Genomic DNA, 16887 nt, shown 5'->3' on the forward strand with positions numbered 1-16887 from the left:
TCTTGCAGGATGATAAAAAGAACATTGATACAGCTCTAAGGATCTAGTCTAAATGGAGCAACATTCTTGGCATCTATTTCACTAAGTTTGAGTTTTCTCATTGGAGCTTGGATGGCTAATAATAGTGTTTTCAGTAATGAACTAATATATGGTGATACAAGATTAGAAACAATGTCAATCAAATTCATTAGCCTTCTACTTTGCTTCATGTTGGCATTGTCGTGCTTTGTTCAATCGTCAAGGTTCTTCATTCACGCGAATTACCTAATCAGCACGCCTGTTACTGATATACCGGTTAGCTATGTTGAATTGGCTGTGATAAGGGAGGTGATTTTTGGTCTCTAGGACTTAGAGCTTTTTATTTTGCTACACCTTTGTTGTTGTGGTTTTTTTGCCCTATTCCTATGTTTGCTACGTCGATAGGAATGATTTTCCTACTCCATTACTTCGATAAGAACACAAAGCAATTGCATCGGCATCGATCATCTATTAATGGAAAGAAGCCATATGAGATAGTTGAGGGACCATCGAGTAGTAAAGTTCCTATTGAGCGTACTCACTAGGACTTAGAGCACTCTATTTTGCTACACCTTTGTTGTTGTGGTTTTTTGGCCCAATTCCTATGTTTGCTACGTCGATAGGAATGGTTTTCCTACTCCATTACTTCTATAAGAACATGAAGCAGTTGCATAGGCATCGCTTATCTGTTAAAGGAAAGAAGCCATATGAGATGTTCGAGGGACCATCGAGTAGGAAAGTTCCTATCGAGAGTATAGTTATGTGAAGTATCTTGATCATATCATAGAATGAACCATGTATTTAAGTCTAAAAAATATGAGCTCTATTCTATGGTTATGTGAAGTAATGTAAGCAATTGTATGTACTTGGGATCACATTAACTTTCAAACTAAAGAAAGGTTATATTTGTTAGTCTAAATAGAGATCATAACAAGAAAGCCTACAAAGCGATGACACATTCAGAATTTAGATGTTGTGAGTTTAGAATTGGAGATCGAGTTCTAGATGTATAACTAATTCAATATGTGCTTGTTTTTCACACACATAAATAAAGTTCGAACCCAGAACTCTGAATTTCTCTACTTGCTTGTTATTCACACATACTCACAGTGTTCGACCCAAAATTCTTTGAGTTCCATTGAATCCGCAAACCTACTTTTGATTTTGCGATTGCTACAAAGACATCACTATCGACTCAATTGGCCAACACTAGTTGTAACTCTGCATACGCTTTACTCTTTTCAAACTCATACTAGATATGTTGTTGTAATGTTATTGATACTAAGTTTGAAGCTATCAAATCAAGCTAAATAGGATAAATTTTGCTCTAGGCTATAGTAGTTTGCTACAATTTACTTAAAAGCTTAATTAAATGCCAAGTTAAACTCCATGGGGGCTTGAGAATACTAATCCCTATAAAAGTAGTTCCATCACGGTCTAATTATAGCAATTTTCGAACAAACAACGGGGAACACCCATTCTTTAAAAAGACTATTTCTAACTAGTTCTAGGCCAGTATGTATTGGGCTCATAGAAGTGTGAATGAGAAATAGAGAAGAAATGGTGGAGGAAAAGGAGACACCCAAATTGGAAAGTGTACTCCTAATTTGGAAAGCTTACTCTTTCTCCCACATTGGAGGAAGAAGAGAACTTTTTAGTGTTTATATTGTGAAACACTTACTCCACATGGTAAGTGAGGCAAGGAAATAGAGATGCGACACGCCACCGTCGTGATCGCTCGCTCGGCTTAGCTTTGGATTTCGATTTGGCAAATGATCAATCGATGAGATCTTTCTTTTTGGACAAATTTTATTTGAAAAAATCTGAACAATGATGAAAAACGCAGGAAATATTTCTGAGTTTTAATTATCCATTTACATGCAGTAACAGTGACACGATGCTACTGTTTTACGTGAACAGTGATGCAGAACTGTTGAACTGATGCACTGTTTTCGGAAATATTGCATTGCTTTAGAACTGGTGCACTGTTTTCTGTTATTTAACTGAACTGATGCACTAGTTGAATAAACAGATACAACCATTCAGCAAAAGACACACTGATTCATGGAAAGATATGATTGTTCAGGATGCAATCTTTGATGAACAGATATGAATTTACAGCAAAGGTGCAACCTTTGGAGTGAACCATTGCCTCCTTTCTAAAGAGGCATCTTGTGGCTATAAAAAACCTGGTTTTCATCCACAGGTTAGAGGTAGAAAATACAGAAATTTTCAAATTACAAACTTCTTCTTCTTGTCTTAAAAATACTCTGAGTGTGATCATTCAAACCGTGAGTGTGTTCGAAGAATCCACCTATTTGAGGTACCGCTATAGTCGGATTGAAGGCCATTTTATCCTGGAAGGAAGATTCCATAACCTCGGGTACGGTGAGGGGAATTATTCCTTAAGGAAAATCCGTGAATTCGGACGACTTGGCCTTAATCATTTCTATTTCATCTTTATTTTCTAAAAAATAAATACACCTCTTGGAAAGGTCTTTTTTGATCTTTGTGTTGAGGGTATTTAATCCTTCATTGTGTTCTTGTTCATACTTGAACTCAAGTTGAATTTGTTGTTCTGTTATACAGATTCTACGTACCCGTAACAATCTTAAGGAATAACTTAACAAGAATCTGTATTGCTTGTTTTTGGAGATTAAGGCTTAGGCTTTCTACTCCACTTGAATTTAACTAGTGATTAGAAGACATAAAATATTTATCACAAGTTAAGGTTCACTCAGTTGACGATTCGAAGTAATAAAAACTTCATCGTTAACTAGAAACAAGAAGAAGAATTTCAAGTTATTTAACTTTATAAATAGTATTCTGAAAAATACTAAGTTTTCTGTCTTATGGTGATAGGAAAAATGACAACTGAAAGTCAAATGATGGATGCGACAATGTATGTAGGGGCAAACAATATTGCCACATCAAGACGCACAAATGCTCCACCAACGATGGCACCGGCGGAGAAGCCCGGAAAATTTTCTGGCATTGACTTCAAGCGGTGGCAGCAAAAAATGTTCTTTTAGCTCACCACTTTATGTCTGCAACGGTTCAGCAAAAGATGTTTATTAGAGGCAATATTATTACATACAATTGCAGTTTAGCACTCTTTATAAATGTCGTAAATTCTATAGTGCCATTGGATTCAATTTCAATTAACTAATGTCAGTAAAAACTTTAACACTCTTTGTTAAAGTGCATACTTATTGCCGCTATGTCAATTAACTAATGTCAGCAAAAGCTTTAGCACTCTTTGTTAAAATGCATATTTATTGCTTCTAATAACTTTTATTGTTGTAGTGTCTCCAGTCCAATCGCCTGGGGGATAGAGATTCTCAAGTTCCACCTTTTCTTTATGCAAATCAATTCTTATTTTGCACTTCCTCTCACCGCCCTGAAATATACATAAATCATAAATTCTTTAGAGTGATCCCACAGGCGTATAAGGACCATTACAGAATTACCTCGAAGCATTGCAACCATTACTTTAAGTCCTTTTATGCAATTATATTTTATGCCTGAAATATATCATTAAAGTCTTTTTTTCTTCACAAGTGGTCTGGATATTTAAAAGAAAAGTTGTTGTTGAGGCTAATAAAGGGGCAGCCTGGTGCACTAAGGTCCTGTTATGCAAGGGGTCTAGGAAAGGGCTAGACCATAAGGATCTATCGTACGTAGTTATACCCTGCATTTTTGCAAGAGGCCGTATCCACAGGTCGAACTGGTGACCTTCTGGTCAAATGACAACAACTTTACCAGTTACATCAACGAGTTGGTTTAATTCTCCAATTCTATTAGCATTAGATATTAGTGTTTGGAGCAACCAAATAATTAACAAGACATTAGTTTTCATAACATAAGACCTAGATAGTATAATCAGCCATCAGCATGGTATAAGTGACTGATAAAAAGACATTTTTTGATGAACAAAATAATGAATGAAGTGTTTTCTAAATAAATTATTCATTTCATCATTATAGATAGTAATTCATTGGACAAAACTTGACTATCTAGGAAGGCTCTCATTCCCTGTGATAAATCCACTAGTGCTAGTTTGACCTAAACACAATAGTATTGGTTAGTAAGTGTGGCACTACTCTTTGTTAGAGTTTGTGATCCGAATTTTTTTGATCCGGTCCTGAAAAGTTTGCGGTGCAACCCATGTTTTTGATTTTTTTTTGGGGGTCTGTGGTGGAAGTGTAGGGGTCTGAAAAGTTCGCGGTTCATTTAGTGGGTTGTGTTTTGGTTGTTGGACATACGTTCACTCTTCCTCTGCCCGTGGTTTTTCCCGTCAAGGATTTCACGTAAATCTGTGTTCATCCTGTTTTTCTTTTGCTTGTCTTATTGTCTATTCCTGTCTGTTCTCATAACACTCCTCACCACACAATTCTACAGAATATGAAAGAAAGACTATTTACAAAGAATTAAGCACACAAACATTAAAGCAAGACTTGGTTGACTTGCCAAGTCTGACAGAATGGAGGACTTTTTGCAACCATATTTCTAATTCTGATTGAGATGTGAAAGACTTGGTTGATTTGGTGGTATTACTATTGATTTAATCAAAACGAAGACCTCATTGCTATTTAAAGTCTCAAACACATGTTATAGAGTATACCTACTAATTTTTGCAATAATGGAGAAAACCTTCACATTTTTTCTCTGAACACACTTCCTGCTTATGGCTAGTTCTGTCATGACCCAAACCAACATTACCACTGATCAATTAGCTCTTCTCTCCTTAAAATCTCAAATTATTTCGGACCTCTTTCAGTTCTTAGATAAAAGTTGGTCTCCCGCTATTTTTGTTTGTCATTGGGTAGGAGTCACTTGTGGTTCTCGTCACCAGCGAGTGAAGTCCTTGAATCTTTCTAACATGGCTCTTACAGGAAGTATTCCCCGTGAATTCGGAAAGCTCACATTTCTTCTTTCTCTTGACTTGGAAAGCAACAATTTCCATGGAAATTTGCCTCAAGAAATGACACACTTGAGTCGGCTCAAGTTTCTTGATTTAAGTTTCAACAACTTCATAGGGGAGATTCCTTCTTGGTTTGGGTTTTTATACCGACTTCAAGTTCTTAATATTAGAAATAATCGTTTCACTGGTTCCATCCCTTGTTCATTTTCTAATATTTCCACACTTGATACTTTGAATCTGAATTTCAATTCCATAGAGGGCCAAATACCAAAAGTGATTGGAAGTCTTATAAACCTTAGAGAATTAAAGTTGAGGGGTAACAAGCTCATAGGTTCTGTTCCTCTGTCACTCTCGAATGCCTCGAGGTTGGAGACTTTAGATATATCTTCTAATTCACTTCAAGGAAACATCCCAGAAGGGATTGGCAATCTTCACAACATGAACTGGTTGTCCATACAATATAATCAACTTATGGGTTCTATACCATTTACAATTTTCAATATTTCTAGGATCGAATTCATTGCATTTACTGGCAATAGTTTATCAGGAAGTCTTCCCAATGGTTTATGTAATGGTCTCCCAATACTCAAAGGGCTTTATCTATCCGGAAACAAGCTTTACGGTCATATGCCTACAAGCTTGTCAAATTGTTCACAACTACAAGTATTGACTTTATCAAAAAATGAGTTTGATGGACCAATACATAGTGAAATTGGAAGATTGAGTAACTTGCAGCAATTGTATCTCGGATATAACCATTTCACAGGTATGTTTTTATATTATGAATGCTTGTATCTAATTGCTTCGGAATTGTACTTTATTACACAGTAATTGCAGGGATAATTTGGGTTATTGAATAATTGAGGTATCTAAGTTTGGTGATATTAGGCATGGAGAGAAGCCAGATTAATCGCTCCATTAAAAATATATTTATCTTCTTTACGTATTCTTTTTCTTTCTTCTTTTAATACATTCATATCACCAACAATACAAAAGTTAAAATTTTAGTGGATTCTACCACGGGAGATTGACAACTTAAACAAGATGCAATTCTAATATCTTAACAAAAATAGATTGAACCAACTCACTAGTAATCCACAATATGTGTTTCCAGGTGAAATACCCAAAGAAATAAGAATCTCATTGAGTTGGAAAAACTTGATCTTCAGAGTAATAGATTCAGTGGTCCACTCCCAATGGAGATCTTCAACATATCCGGGCTGAGAGCGATTGCTCTTACAAACAATAAACTATCTAGAAGCCTCCCATCAAACATGTGTTCTACCTTACCCAACATTGAAGAACTTTATCTGGGTTTAACCAATCTTGTTGGGACTATTCCTCATTCCATCTCCAATTGTTCAAAACTTACTATTCTAGAGCTTTCAGGCAACAAACTCACTGGCTTGATTCCCAATTCTCTTGGATATTTGACTCATCTACAGTTACTAAATCTAAAGGAAAACAATTTAACTAGCGACTCATTATTAAGCTTTCTGACTTCTTTAACCAATTGCAGAAATTTAACAGTTCTTTCTCTATCTTTCAACCCTCTAAACGGCATGCTTCCTGCCTCCGCCAGGAACCTTTCCACATCTCTTTTAAAGTTTCACGCCAAAAGTTGTAAAATCAAAGGGCGAATTCCAAATGAAATTGGGAACTTAAGCAGCTTACTGTTCCTTGATATGTCTGAAAACAATTTGGTTGGAAGATTGAGAAACCTTCAGTGCTTCAACTTGACTAACAACAAAATTACAGGGTTTATTGGTGATCATATATGTAAATTGCAGCATTTGGGTGAAATTTACTTGGGTCAAAATCAACTTTCAGGATCTCTTCCTAATTATTTAGGGAATATTACTTCCCTTAGGGAGATACATCTCAGTTCCAATAAAGTGAGTTCCAATATATCACCAAATTTAGGGAACCTTCAAGATCTAGTGGTTCTTGACTTATCGTCAAACAACATGGTGGGTTCTTTACCTCCAGAAATTGGAAATCTAAAGGTTGTAACAAAGATGAATCTATCGATGAATCAATCGATGAATCAATTCTCAAATGGAATTCCTAGAGAAATTGGAGGATTGCAAAATTTGGTGTACCTTTCTTTGAGACACAACAAGTTGCAAGGATCTATACCTGACTCAGTGAGCAACTTGGTAGGTTTGGAATTCCTAGACCTTTCTCATAATAACATATCTGGAATCATTCCCATGTCTTTGGAAAAACTTCAAAACCTGAAGTATTTCAATGTTTCTATCAACAAATTGTATGGTGAAATACCCTCAGGAGGTCCTTTCATGATCCTCTCGAGTCTGGTTTTCATCTACAATGAAGCATTGTGTGGTTATTCAAGATTTAGTGTCCCATCATGCACAACATCATCAAAGCCCAAATCAAATAGGAAAAAATTGCTAGTTCTATACCTTTTTCTTGGACTTGCAATTTTATTTGTTCCTATCATATTTGTGTTTTTATGGAGAAGGTATAGAAGAGGTAAAAGAGCTCCTCAACAAGCAGATTCATTGTCTACCATAACACGAGAAAGAATTTCATACTATGAACTGCTCCAAGCAACAGATGACCTTAGTGAGAGTAATCTGATTGGTTCTGGAAGTTTTGGCTCTGTTTACAAAGGCATTCTCAGATGTGGAACTGCCATTGCAGTTAAAGTGTTCAATTTGCAACTGGATGTGGCATTCAAGAGTTTTGATACAGAATGTGAAGTTTTGCGTAGCCTTCGCCATAGGAATCTCGTAAAAGTCATTACTAGTTGTTCCAATCTTGATTTCAAGGCATTAGTTCTTGATTATAGGCCTAATGGGAGTCTTGAGAAGTATTTGTATTCGCACAACTAATTCCTCGACATCAAGCAGAGACTAAGCATAATGATTGATGTGGCATGTGCTTTGGAATATCTTCACCATGGGTGCTCGTTGCCTGTGATTCACTGTGACGTGAAGCCTAGTAACGTCTTGCTGGATGAAGATATGGTTTCCCACCTAAGCGACTTTGGCATTTCAAAACTGCTTGGTGAAGATCAGGGTGAATAATACACTAAAACCTTAGCAACATTAGGTTATATTGCGCCAGGTACGTCTCTTAGTTTTGCTGATTACTCCTTTCTTTTTTTCCCACCAAGAAAGTATATTACATCTTTAAATGAATTGTTTGACTGTAGAGTATGGACTGGATGGACTAGTGTCAACAAAGTGTGATGTCTATAGTTATGGGGTCATGTTGCTTGAAACATTTATTAGGAGAAAGCCTAATGAGTTTGAGGGAGACCTTAGCTTGAAGCAATGGGTGAGTTACTCACTTCCAGATGCAGTAATGGTCGTCATAGAGGCCAACTTGTTAACACCAACGGGTAATCGCTTTCAGAAGGAGCTAGATCTTGTGGCTTCAATCATGAAAGTGGCATTAGATTTTTGTGCTGAATCTCCGGCAAGAAGGACTAACATGAAAGATGTCGTAGGAATGCTACAGAAGATCAATATTCAACTTCTCGCATGTTGAACATTGTTGCAAAGTTTTATAATTGTTCTCTTTTATCTTTTAGTACTTGATTTGTGCATGATTCTGTATTCAGAAATTCTAGCTGGTTGCAATAAATCTGATTGTTACCTTTTGCTATGAATGTTGCATAAGGGCGGAACTTGAAAATCTTGAAACAGAATATTTTTTTAAAAAAGAAACTGTCAGAGGAATTAACAAGTAGGAGTGCGCAATATCCCCTTATGTTTGTCCCTCATCGTCCAAATTACCGACAAAATTTGGAGGGAGACTGGCTATGCTCATCTGGACTTTACATGGTGCAGCCTTGTGACAGAATCCTTAAAAAATACACTACTTTTGGAAGATCAAACACGCACCATCGATATTTTTGAGGAGTCCAGGAAACATAGACATTCAGTCTATTGCAAGTATCTTGTGGCAACAAGAAAGTTTTCTTAGCTGAAATTCTCTTGATTTACAAATTACACATTAAAATATAAAACAATTAAACTTGTAAACTAAATGTACTTCTATCCCCCTTTAGTTTCCTCCATAATATGCTGTGCTATTAGTTCTTTTGTCTAACTTACATTTGTTGAAAATGGGATTTGTTGTGTGTGTATGTATATACTTGCATCCAGAGGCAGATCTAGGGTGAGTTCAACTGAATTCATTATTTTCTTCTCGAACTTTGTGTATACGGAAAAAAAGAATCGTACTCACTCTGAACATGTTGACTCTAGATTCTATATTCACCTCTGGATCGATCCTTTTGCTTAACTGGAGCAACATCCACCTTTCTTAACAGCAGTTACATCATATTTTCCGATGTTAATCGTTTGTCCTCCTGGTACAGATGCCGTATCATCTCCTATATCAAGTGCTTTTCGACTAACCACTCAATAAATCTGAGCGAGTACTTCTGTGAAGGAGTTTTCTACATTGAGTGCCTCAAGTGCAGATGTCTCCATGAAGAAAGTTTCTGCAAAACCACTTGATTCGCCCGTGGGGTTTCTGCAAAACCACTTGATTCGCCCGTGGGGACAGCTCTGAGGTGGTGAAGATCCGCCTTATTCCCCACGAGCATTACAACGATGTTTTGGTCTGTGTGGTCTCTCAATTCTTTGAGCCATCTTGCTACATTTTCAAATGTTACATGGCGTGTTATGTCGTAAACCAGTAAGGCACATATAAATGCAGAGTAAATGCTAGATAAAATTGTTATTGAAGAAGGCATAAAGCACTTTAAATAGAGTTACAGAGAAATAAGAAGACTCCTAGACAAACACTACTAACGTAATATAAATAAACACTGACTGCTGAAGGCAGTATCCTAAACAAAGTAGGATTGCTCAAACAATAATATTTACTGAACTAAACTACGAACTAATAACTGAAGTAACTAAACAGGGGTTAATCATTTTGTGCCAATACGCCCCCTCAAGTTAGATGAAGGGTCACTAAGCCTAACTTGGATAGATTTTGCTGAAAAGCAGGTTTAGGCAGTGCTTTGGTGAGAGTATCTGCTAGTTGATCGGCACGATGGATATGAACAACCCGAACCTTTTTGGCCTCGACATGGTGGCGAACAAAGTGAAAATCCACTACAGCATGCTTCACACGACTATGAAGGACTGGATTTTTGCTCAAGAATGTGGCTCCAAGATTGTCACAATAAATAGTAGGCAATTGATGTACTGGAAAGCACAACTCAGTGAGGAGATTCGTAATCCACATGGTTTCAGAAAGGGAATTGGCCACTGCCCTATACTCAGACTCAGTGGAGGAGCGAGAGACAGTATTTTGTTTCTTCGATGACTAGCTAATTGGATTGTGACTACGGAACAGGATATACCCAGATGTGGAAACTCTATCTGCAATGTCCCCACCCCAATCTGCATCAGAGTATACATGTAGATTGAAGTCCTTAATAGGAGTTACACGTAAGCCTAGTTGGATGGTGCCACACAGGTAGCGAAGAACATGCTTCACAGCTTTCCAGTGAAGGTCTGACGGTGCTTGCATAAACTGGGACAACTTATTCACTGCATAGGCAATGTCCGTTCTAGTGAAAGATTGGTATTGAAGCCTACCTAAAAGTCGACGATAGCGTGTCGCATCAGTCAAATGAGTACTATCAGACAAAGTGAGCAACTCAGTTGCACTCATTGGCATGGAAACACTTGTGCAGTCGGTCATTAACTCATCATTCAAGATCTCATTCACATAGTTTGCTTGGGTAAGAATTAAACCATTAGAGTTGTGTATCACTTCAACACCAATAAAGTAGTGAAGATTCCCCAAATCTTTAATTGAGAATTTAGAGGCAAGGGAAGCAATGACCTGATCGACACTTGAAGTATTGCTCCCAGTGTTAATAATGTCATCTACATATACAAGGACGAACATTGTCTCACCTAAACCTTGTCTGACGAGTTGTGAGGCATCAGATTTCATTTTAATTAAGCCTATAGATGAGAGATAACCAGTTAGAGCATTGTACCATGCCCGTGGGGCTTGTTTCAAGCTATAGATTGCCTTGTGCAGCCTACATATATGAGTTGGTTTGTCATCATTAGTGAATCCCGAAGGTTGTGCCATGTACACCTCCTCTTCCAGTTTTCCTTAAAGGAATGCATTGTTGATGTCCAACTGACGAAGTTGCCAGTTATGGTGAAGTGCCACAGAGAAGACGATTTGAACAGTGATAGGCTTTACGACTGGACTGAAATTTGCATGGAAGTCAATGCTCGGCCTCTGAGTGAATCCTTTCGCAACTAGCCTTGCTTTATATCTATCAATAAACCCGTCCGCATTCCTTTTGATCCTGAAAATCCACTTGCGGGAAATAATATTTTTGGTTGGGTTAGGAGGAACAAGTTCCCAAGTTTGGTTCTTAATTAAAGCATCAAGTTCCTATTTCATAGCTTCACGCCACTCAGGATGCTTTTGTGCTTGTTTAAAAGTAGTGGGTGTGATGGTGGGCTTCACTTTGGCTAGGTAATCAAAAATTTGTTTTGGTTTAGTGATTTTGCTTTGGGATCGGGTGACAACACGTGTATGAGGAGAATGACATTTAGGTGGTGAGAGAGGAAGATCCAGTTTAATAATATGACTGGCTGGTTGATGGACCATGGGTGTAGGTAGAATTTTGTTCCTACCATGATAAACGAGGAGGGGACGCGGGCTGCAATTTGTGTTTGTAGGTATGTGCGTTGATATATTTGTAGGGAGGTCTGGTGGTGTGATCTGCTGGAAATAGGGTGAGAAGAGGATTCTGGGATCATAGGAATTGTAGAAGACGAGGGTGATAGAATCGGAGTCGGATTGTGAGTTTGAGTCGGCCTATAACTGTGATGGAGAAGGAAAAGATACTAAGCGAGACTCTACAGGTGTTTGGGCGTCCGTTTATAATGGAATTGGAAGCTCTGGAGTGATGGAAAGTTTAGGTGTGGGATCCGAAGAATTTGAAATCATGATACTATCCCATTTTAGGTAAGGTGAGTTGAGGGCAATACTGGAGAACAACGTTTTGAAAGGAAAAACATTCTCAATAAATTGCACATCCCGAGATAGGTATACCTTCGCGGAAATAGGGTCAAAAAATTAGTGACAGTGATGAGATAAGAAAAACCCGAGATAGACACACGGGGTGAATTTTGGTTCAAGTTTATTTTGGAGTATGGTTTAAGCCATGGATAGCATAAACAACCAAATATTCGTAGGGAGCTATACTCAGGCGATTTTCTAATTAGAAACTGGAATGGGGATTGGTTATCTACTTGAGAGGTGGGCAAACGGTTAATGAGGTAGACGGTGTGATGACATACAAAAGACCAAAATTGGGGAGGAAGGGACGCCTCATGTAAGAGCGTTTTTGCAGTTTCGACGATATGGCTATGTCGCCGTCCTGCAAGTGCAACGTGTTGAGGCGTATATGGTGGAGTAGTGAGGTGTTCAATGCTGTGAAGTGAGAGATAAGGGTCAAGACTTTTATATTCTCCTCCACCTTCAGTGTACACTGACAAAATTTTGGTGTCAAAGTGCTTTTCCATCATAGGATGAAATTTTTGAAAGATCTCTTTAACCTCACTTTTATTTTTTAATGTATAAAGCCAAGTATATTTCGTATATTGATCAACAAAAATACAATAATACAACTTCTTGTCAAGAGGTAAGACTGGTGATGGACCCCATAAATCACTAAAGATTATTTGAAGTGGTTTAGAGCTGCACAACGATAATTCAGTAAAAGGGGGCTGATGAGCTTTATTAGATAAACAAGAATTACAATAAAAAGGTTAGTCTCGCTCATGAAATGGTAGCGAGAATTTATTTAAAATAAACCTAAGAACTCTAAAGTGAGGATGACCCAAACATTGATGCCAAGTAGTGAAAGGAGTGGATGTGGCAGTCATGTGAGCTTGGGGATGTGAAACAGGCCACTCATACAAGCCATTGTTGGTCCAACTGTGCACCAGCAGTTTCCGCATTTTTAGATCCTTCACAATAAAATCAAAGGGAAAAAATTCAATGGACTTGGAATTATCTTGACAAAATTTTGAAACAGAGAGAAGATTGTGTTTAATAGATGGGGCACAAAGAGTGTGAGTTAGCTTAAAAAAATTATTTGATGCATTTAATTGAGTAGAACCAGTGTGGGAGATGGGAATTTTGTTACCGTCACCCATGGATACATCCTCGCTACCGTGGTATGGTTGTAGGTTGTGTGGCTCCATTGTGATGTGATAGGTGGCTCCAGAGCCGACTATCCTGGTGGCAACAGCAAATCCAGCAGCATAGTTGGCTTTGGCTTCTAGGTGATTATGAGACTTCGAACGACAGACATTGGTGGTGTGGCCAATCCTATTGCATAGTTGGCATTAAGTGACAATGTTTTGATTGGAGTTTGACTACCATTGTGGGCCACTGTGGAGTAGTGTTAGGACGTGAATTATGGTGCCAATATTGAGAATTATCATTCTACCGACGATTGTTACAGTTATTGGTATTGGATTTGGTGAGAGTAGCTACCACAACAGTTATAGGATTGGAAAGTTTCTTAACATCTTCGAGATGAAGGAAGAGTTCATGGTCAAGTAGCTTCTCAAACAATTCCTCATATGAGACAGCCGTATTACATGCACGAATGGCAGCAGAGATTTCACGAAATTCAGGACCTAGACCGCTGAGTATCTTGACGATGAGCTCAGGATTGGACACAGGAGAACCAACAATGGCTAACTCATCCGAAAGGGACCGAATAGTGTGAAGATATTTGGTGATGGAGGGAGATTCCTTAATGACGCTAGCAAGTTGACCACGTAGGCTGAAGACGCAGGTTTGTGATCTGTTTGCATAAGTGGTGTGCAGAGCGTCCCAAGCCGATTTGGATGAGTTGGCTGCAGCAACGGTTGGAGCAATTGTGGGTTCAACAGATGCCATGAGGGCATTCTGGATGAGTTGGTCCCGACGGAACCAAGTTAAAAAAGCAAGATTGGGAGATACGTTGTTACCAATGGTGAGGGTAAGAGTAGGAGCAGGAGTACTCCCGTTGAGATGGCCAACTAGATTGTAACCATACATAAGCATGGAGAATTGAGTTTTCCAGGTGGCAAAGTGGTGTCCACCGCTGAGTTTGATTGGTGATTGGGATGCAGAGTTGAATTGAATAATAATGTTAGCACCCGTTGTGTTATCAGCATTGAGAACTCTGCGATTGTTGCCATTGTTGTTGGCCATTGCTGCTATCTGCGTGAGGAAGAGAGAAGGGAAAAAAATAGGATCGTTCTCATTAGAGAGTATAGAGCTTTGATGCCATATAAATGCAGAGTAAATGCTAGATAAAATTATTATTGAAGAACGCAGAAAACGTTTTAAATAGAGTTACAGAGAAATAAGAAGACTCCTAGACAAACACTACTAACATAATATAAATAAACATTGACCAACATAATATAAATAAACATTGACTGCTGAAGGCAGTATCCTAAACAAAGTAGGATCGCTGAAACAATAATATTTACTGAACTAAACTATGAACTAATAACTGAACTAACTAAACAGGAGTTAATCATTTTGTGCCAATAGCACCCACTGGTCCGCGATAATATGCACTAGTGATGGCTCGATACCTTTTTATGAGACATGAAAAATGATTAGATAATTCAGGGAGAGGCGCAGATATTGTTAAAGTAGTGGACACAGTGATCATCTAACTAGAAAATTTAATAAGAGAACGAAGAATAGTAGCATAAGGTCAACATAACCACTTCTTTTGTAGCATATTTCACAACGAATTCTTTCAACACGCACAAGTGATGGTTTGATACCTTTTTATTACACATGAAAAATGATTAGATATAATTCAGGGAGAGGCGCGGATATGTTAGAAGTAGTAGACGCAGTGATCATCTAACTAGATATTTAACAAGAGAAGGAAGAATCGTAGCATAAGGTCAACATAACCACTTCTTTCATGGCATATTTCACAATTGAATTCTTTCAATATAAATGAAAAAACAAATAGATAACCTGGATAAGAATTTCAAAATCCATTTATTTTCTCAACGTCTAAATTCTGAATGCACTATTGTTATAAATAGTAAGAGGACAAGTTGGGATTTTATCAAATGCAAATAGCAAATATGGTCAAACATTTTATGTAGAGAAAAAGCTCAAATATGTCATTGAACTATAAGAAATGACTCATTTATGCCATCAGTTAAAAGTTTGACTCATTCATGTCATCGCCGTTACAAAATCGGCTCATCCATGCCATTAATTTTTAATGGTGGTTTTCAAAAACAATTTTGCTACGTGGCCTTTTATTAAATGTCCATGTCATTAATAAAATAAGGAAAAAGGCTCAAATATGCTCTTAAACTATTAGAAATGACTCATTTATGCCATCTGTTAAAAGTTCAGCTCATTCATGCCATTGTCGTTATAAAATCAACTCACCCATATCATTACTTTTTAATGGTGGGTTTTCAAAAACAGTTTTGTCATGTGGCCTTTTATTAGAGGTCTACGACATTAATTAAAATAAATCAGTATTAATTTTAAAATATCTTAGAGTCATTAAAAACAACAGATTCATTTAACATAACCCGACCCACACCCATTAAAATATTTTTTTCTACAACAACAACTATTTTCTAATCAGAAAAAATAGTGATTAATGTATATCCTTTGGCTATTTCTAGTTGATTCTAAATCATTATAAATTCTACACTTAACAGAAACCTCAAAAATTCTATCCTATAGTAACTGATTAGTTTTAATTCAAGTGACTCCAATATATACTCCAAAGTTGCAAGAAAATAAACCAAAGAACGATTAGGGCAATCAAGAAAAAGAAAGAGCCGTACCAACAAAACTTCTCCATTCTCCCATTACGAATTAGGGGAGTATACATTATTGAAAAAATCATTTTCAAATAACGACTTAAAAGAAGTCTGTTATCCCAATTATCCCGCCATGCATATGGAATAACTTCTCCCATCACGAATTAGTGCAACATACAATGTTGAAAAATCATTTTCAAATAATGGTTTAAAAGAAGTCTGCTATTCCAATTATCCCGCCATGTATATGGGATAACTTCTCCCATCATTATGGTATAAATGCTGGTATAAATAATCCCGATACTAACTAATTTCAGATATTTTGAAATTAGTATTGATTTCTTTTAATTAATGGCGTGGACTTCCAATAAAAGACCACGTGGCAAAGCTATTTTTAAAAACTCATCATTAAAAAGTAATGGCATTAGTGAGTTGATTTTATAACGGTGATGACATGAATGAGACGAATTTTTAACTGATGGCATAAATGAGTCATTTCTGATAGTTCAATGGCATATTTGAGCCTTTTTGCTTATTTTAATTAATGACGTGGACCTCTAATAAAAGGCCACGTGGCAAAGTTGTTTTTGAAAACCACCATTAAAAAGTAATGGCATGGATGAGCTGGTTTTATAACGGCGATGGCATGAATGAGCTCAACTTTTAACTGATGGCATAAATGAGTCATTTCTGATAGTGGTATATTTGAGCCTTTTCCCTTTTATGTGTTATGTTGGTGTGCGTGCATTAAAAACAATTGCATATCGACTTAAAATTCTGTATCCGTCACGATTTAATAAATAGGTACCTTTCTGAGCAGCAGTGTCCCAAATTTGAGCTTTGATAATTTTGTCATCAACATGAATAGTTCTTGCAGAAAATTCAACACCAATTGTAGAACGTGAAAGCAAATTTTGTTCTTAGCTTGCTGAGAGTTGGTAATATGGAGAAATATTTTTAAAACCAACCAATCGGAAACGGTCTAGCTGTTTTTTTTCCCAAGCCAACTAAACAATAATTATTGATTTATTATATAATAGTGGTAACGGCCGCCCCAAAAAGAACAAAATGTTATCATAGCAAAAATCATCTCCTTTA

At 37.2% G+C, this 16887-nt stretch overlaps 1 protein-coding gene and 1 pseudogene across 2 annotated transcripts; one reads left to right on the forward strand and one right to left on the reverse strand.

The window, feature by feature from the left end:
* The first annotated feature begins 4627 nt into the window (after positions 1-4627).
* On the forward strand, positions 4628-9616 carry LOC107853366 (receptor-like protein 12). 2 transcript variants are annotated; one of them, XR_007054386.1, is made up of 3 exons: positions 4628-5708; positions 6057-8035; positions 8124-9616. XR_007054386.1 is itself a non-coding variant. In XM_047410639.1 (2 exons), exons 1-2 carry the CDS (start codon positions 4706-4708, stop codon positions 7478-7480), a joined length of 1056 nt encoding a protein of 351 aa, XP_047266595.1. In that variant the 5' UTR covers positions 4628-4705; the 3' UTR covers positions 7481-7800. The 2 variants fall into 2 exon arrangements, 1 of the variants encoding a protein (XP_047266595.1); XM_047410639.1 differs by lacking the exon at positions 8124-9616 and having other exon boundaries at positions 7428-7800.
* Positions 9217-16887, reverse strand: part of LOC107853368 — an 11357-nt pseudogene continuing 3686 nt past the window's right edge.

This window comes from Capsicum annuum, chromosome 4, assembly GCF_002878395.1.
Source record: "Capsicum annuum cultivar UCD-10X-F1 chromosome 4, UCD10Xv1.1, whole genome shotgun sequence".
NCBI classification, from domain to species: Eukaryota; Viridiplantae; Streptophyta; class Magnoliopsida; order Solanales; family Solanaceae; genus Capsicum; species Capsicum annuum.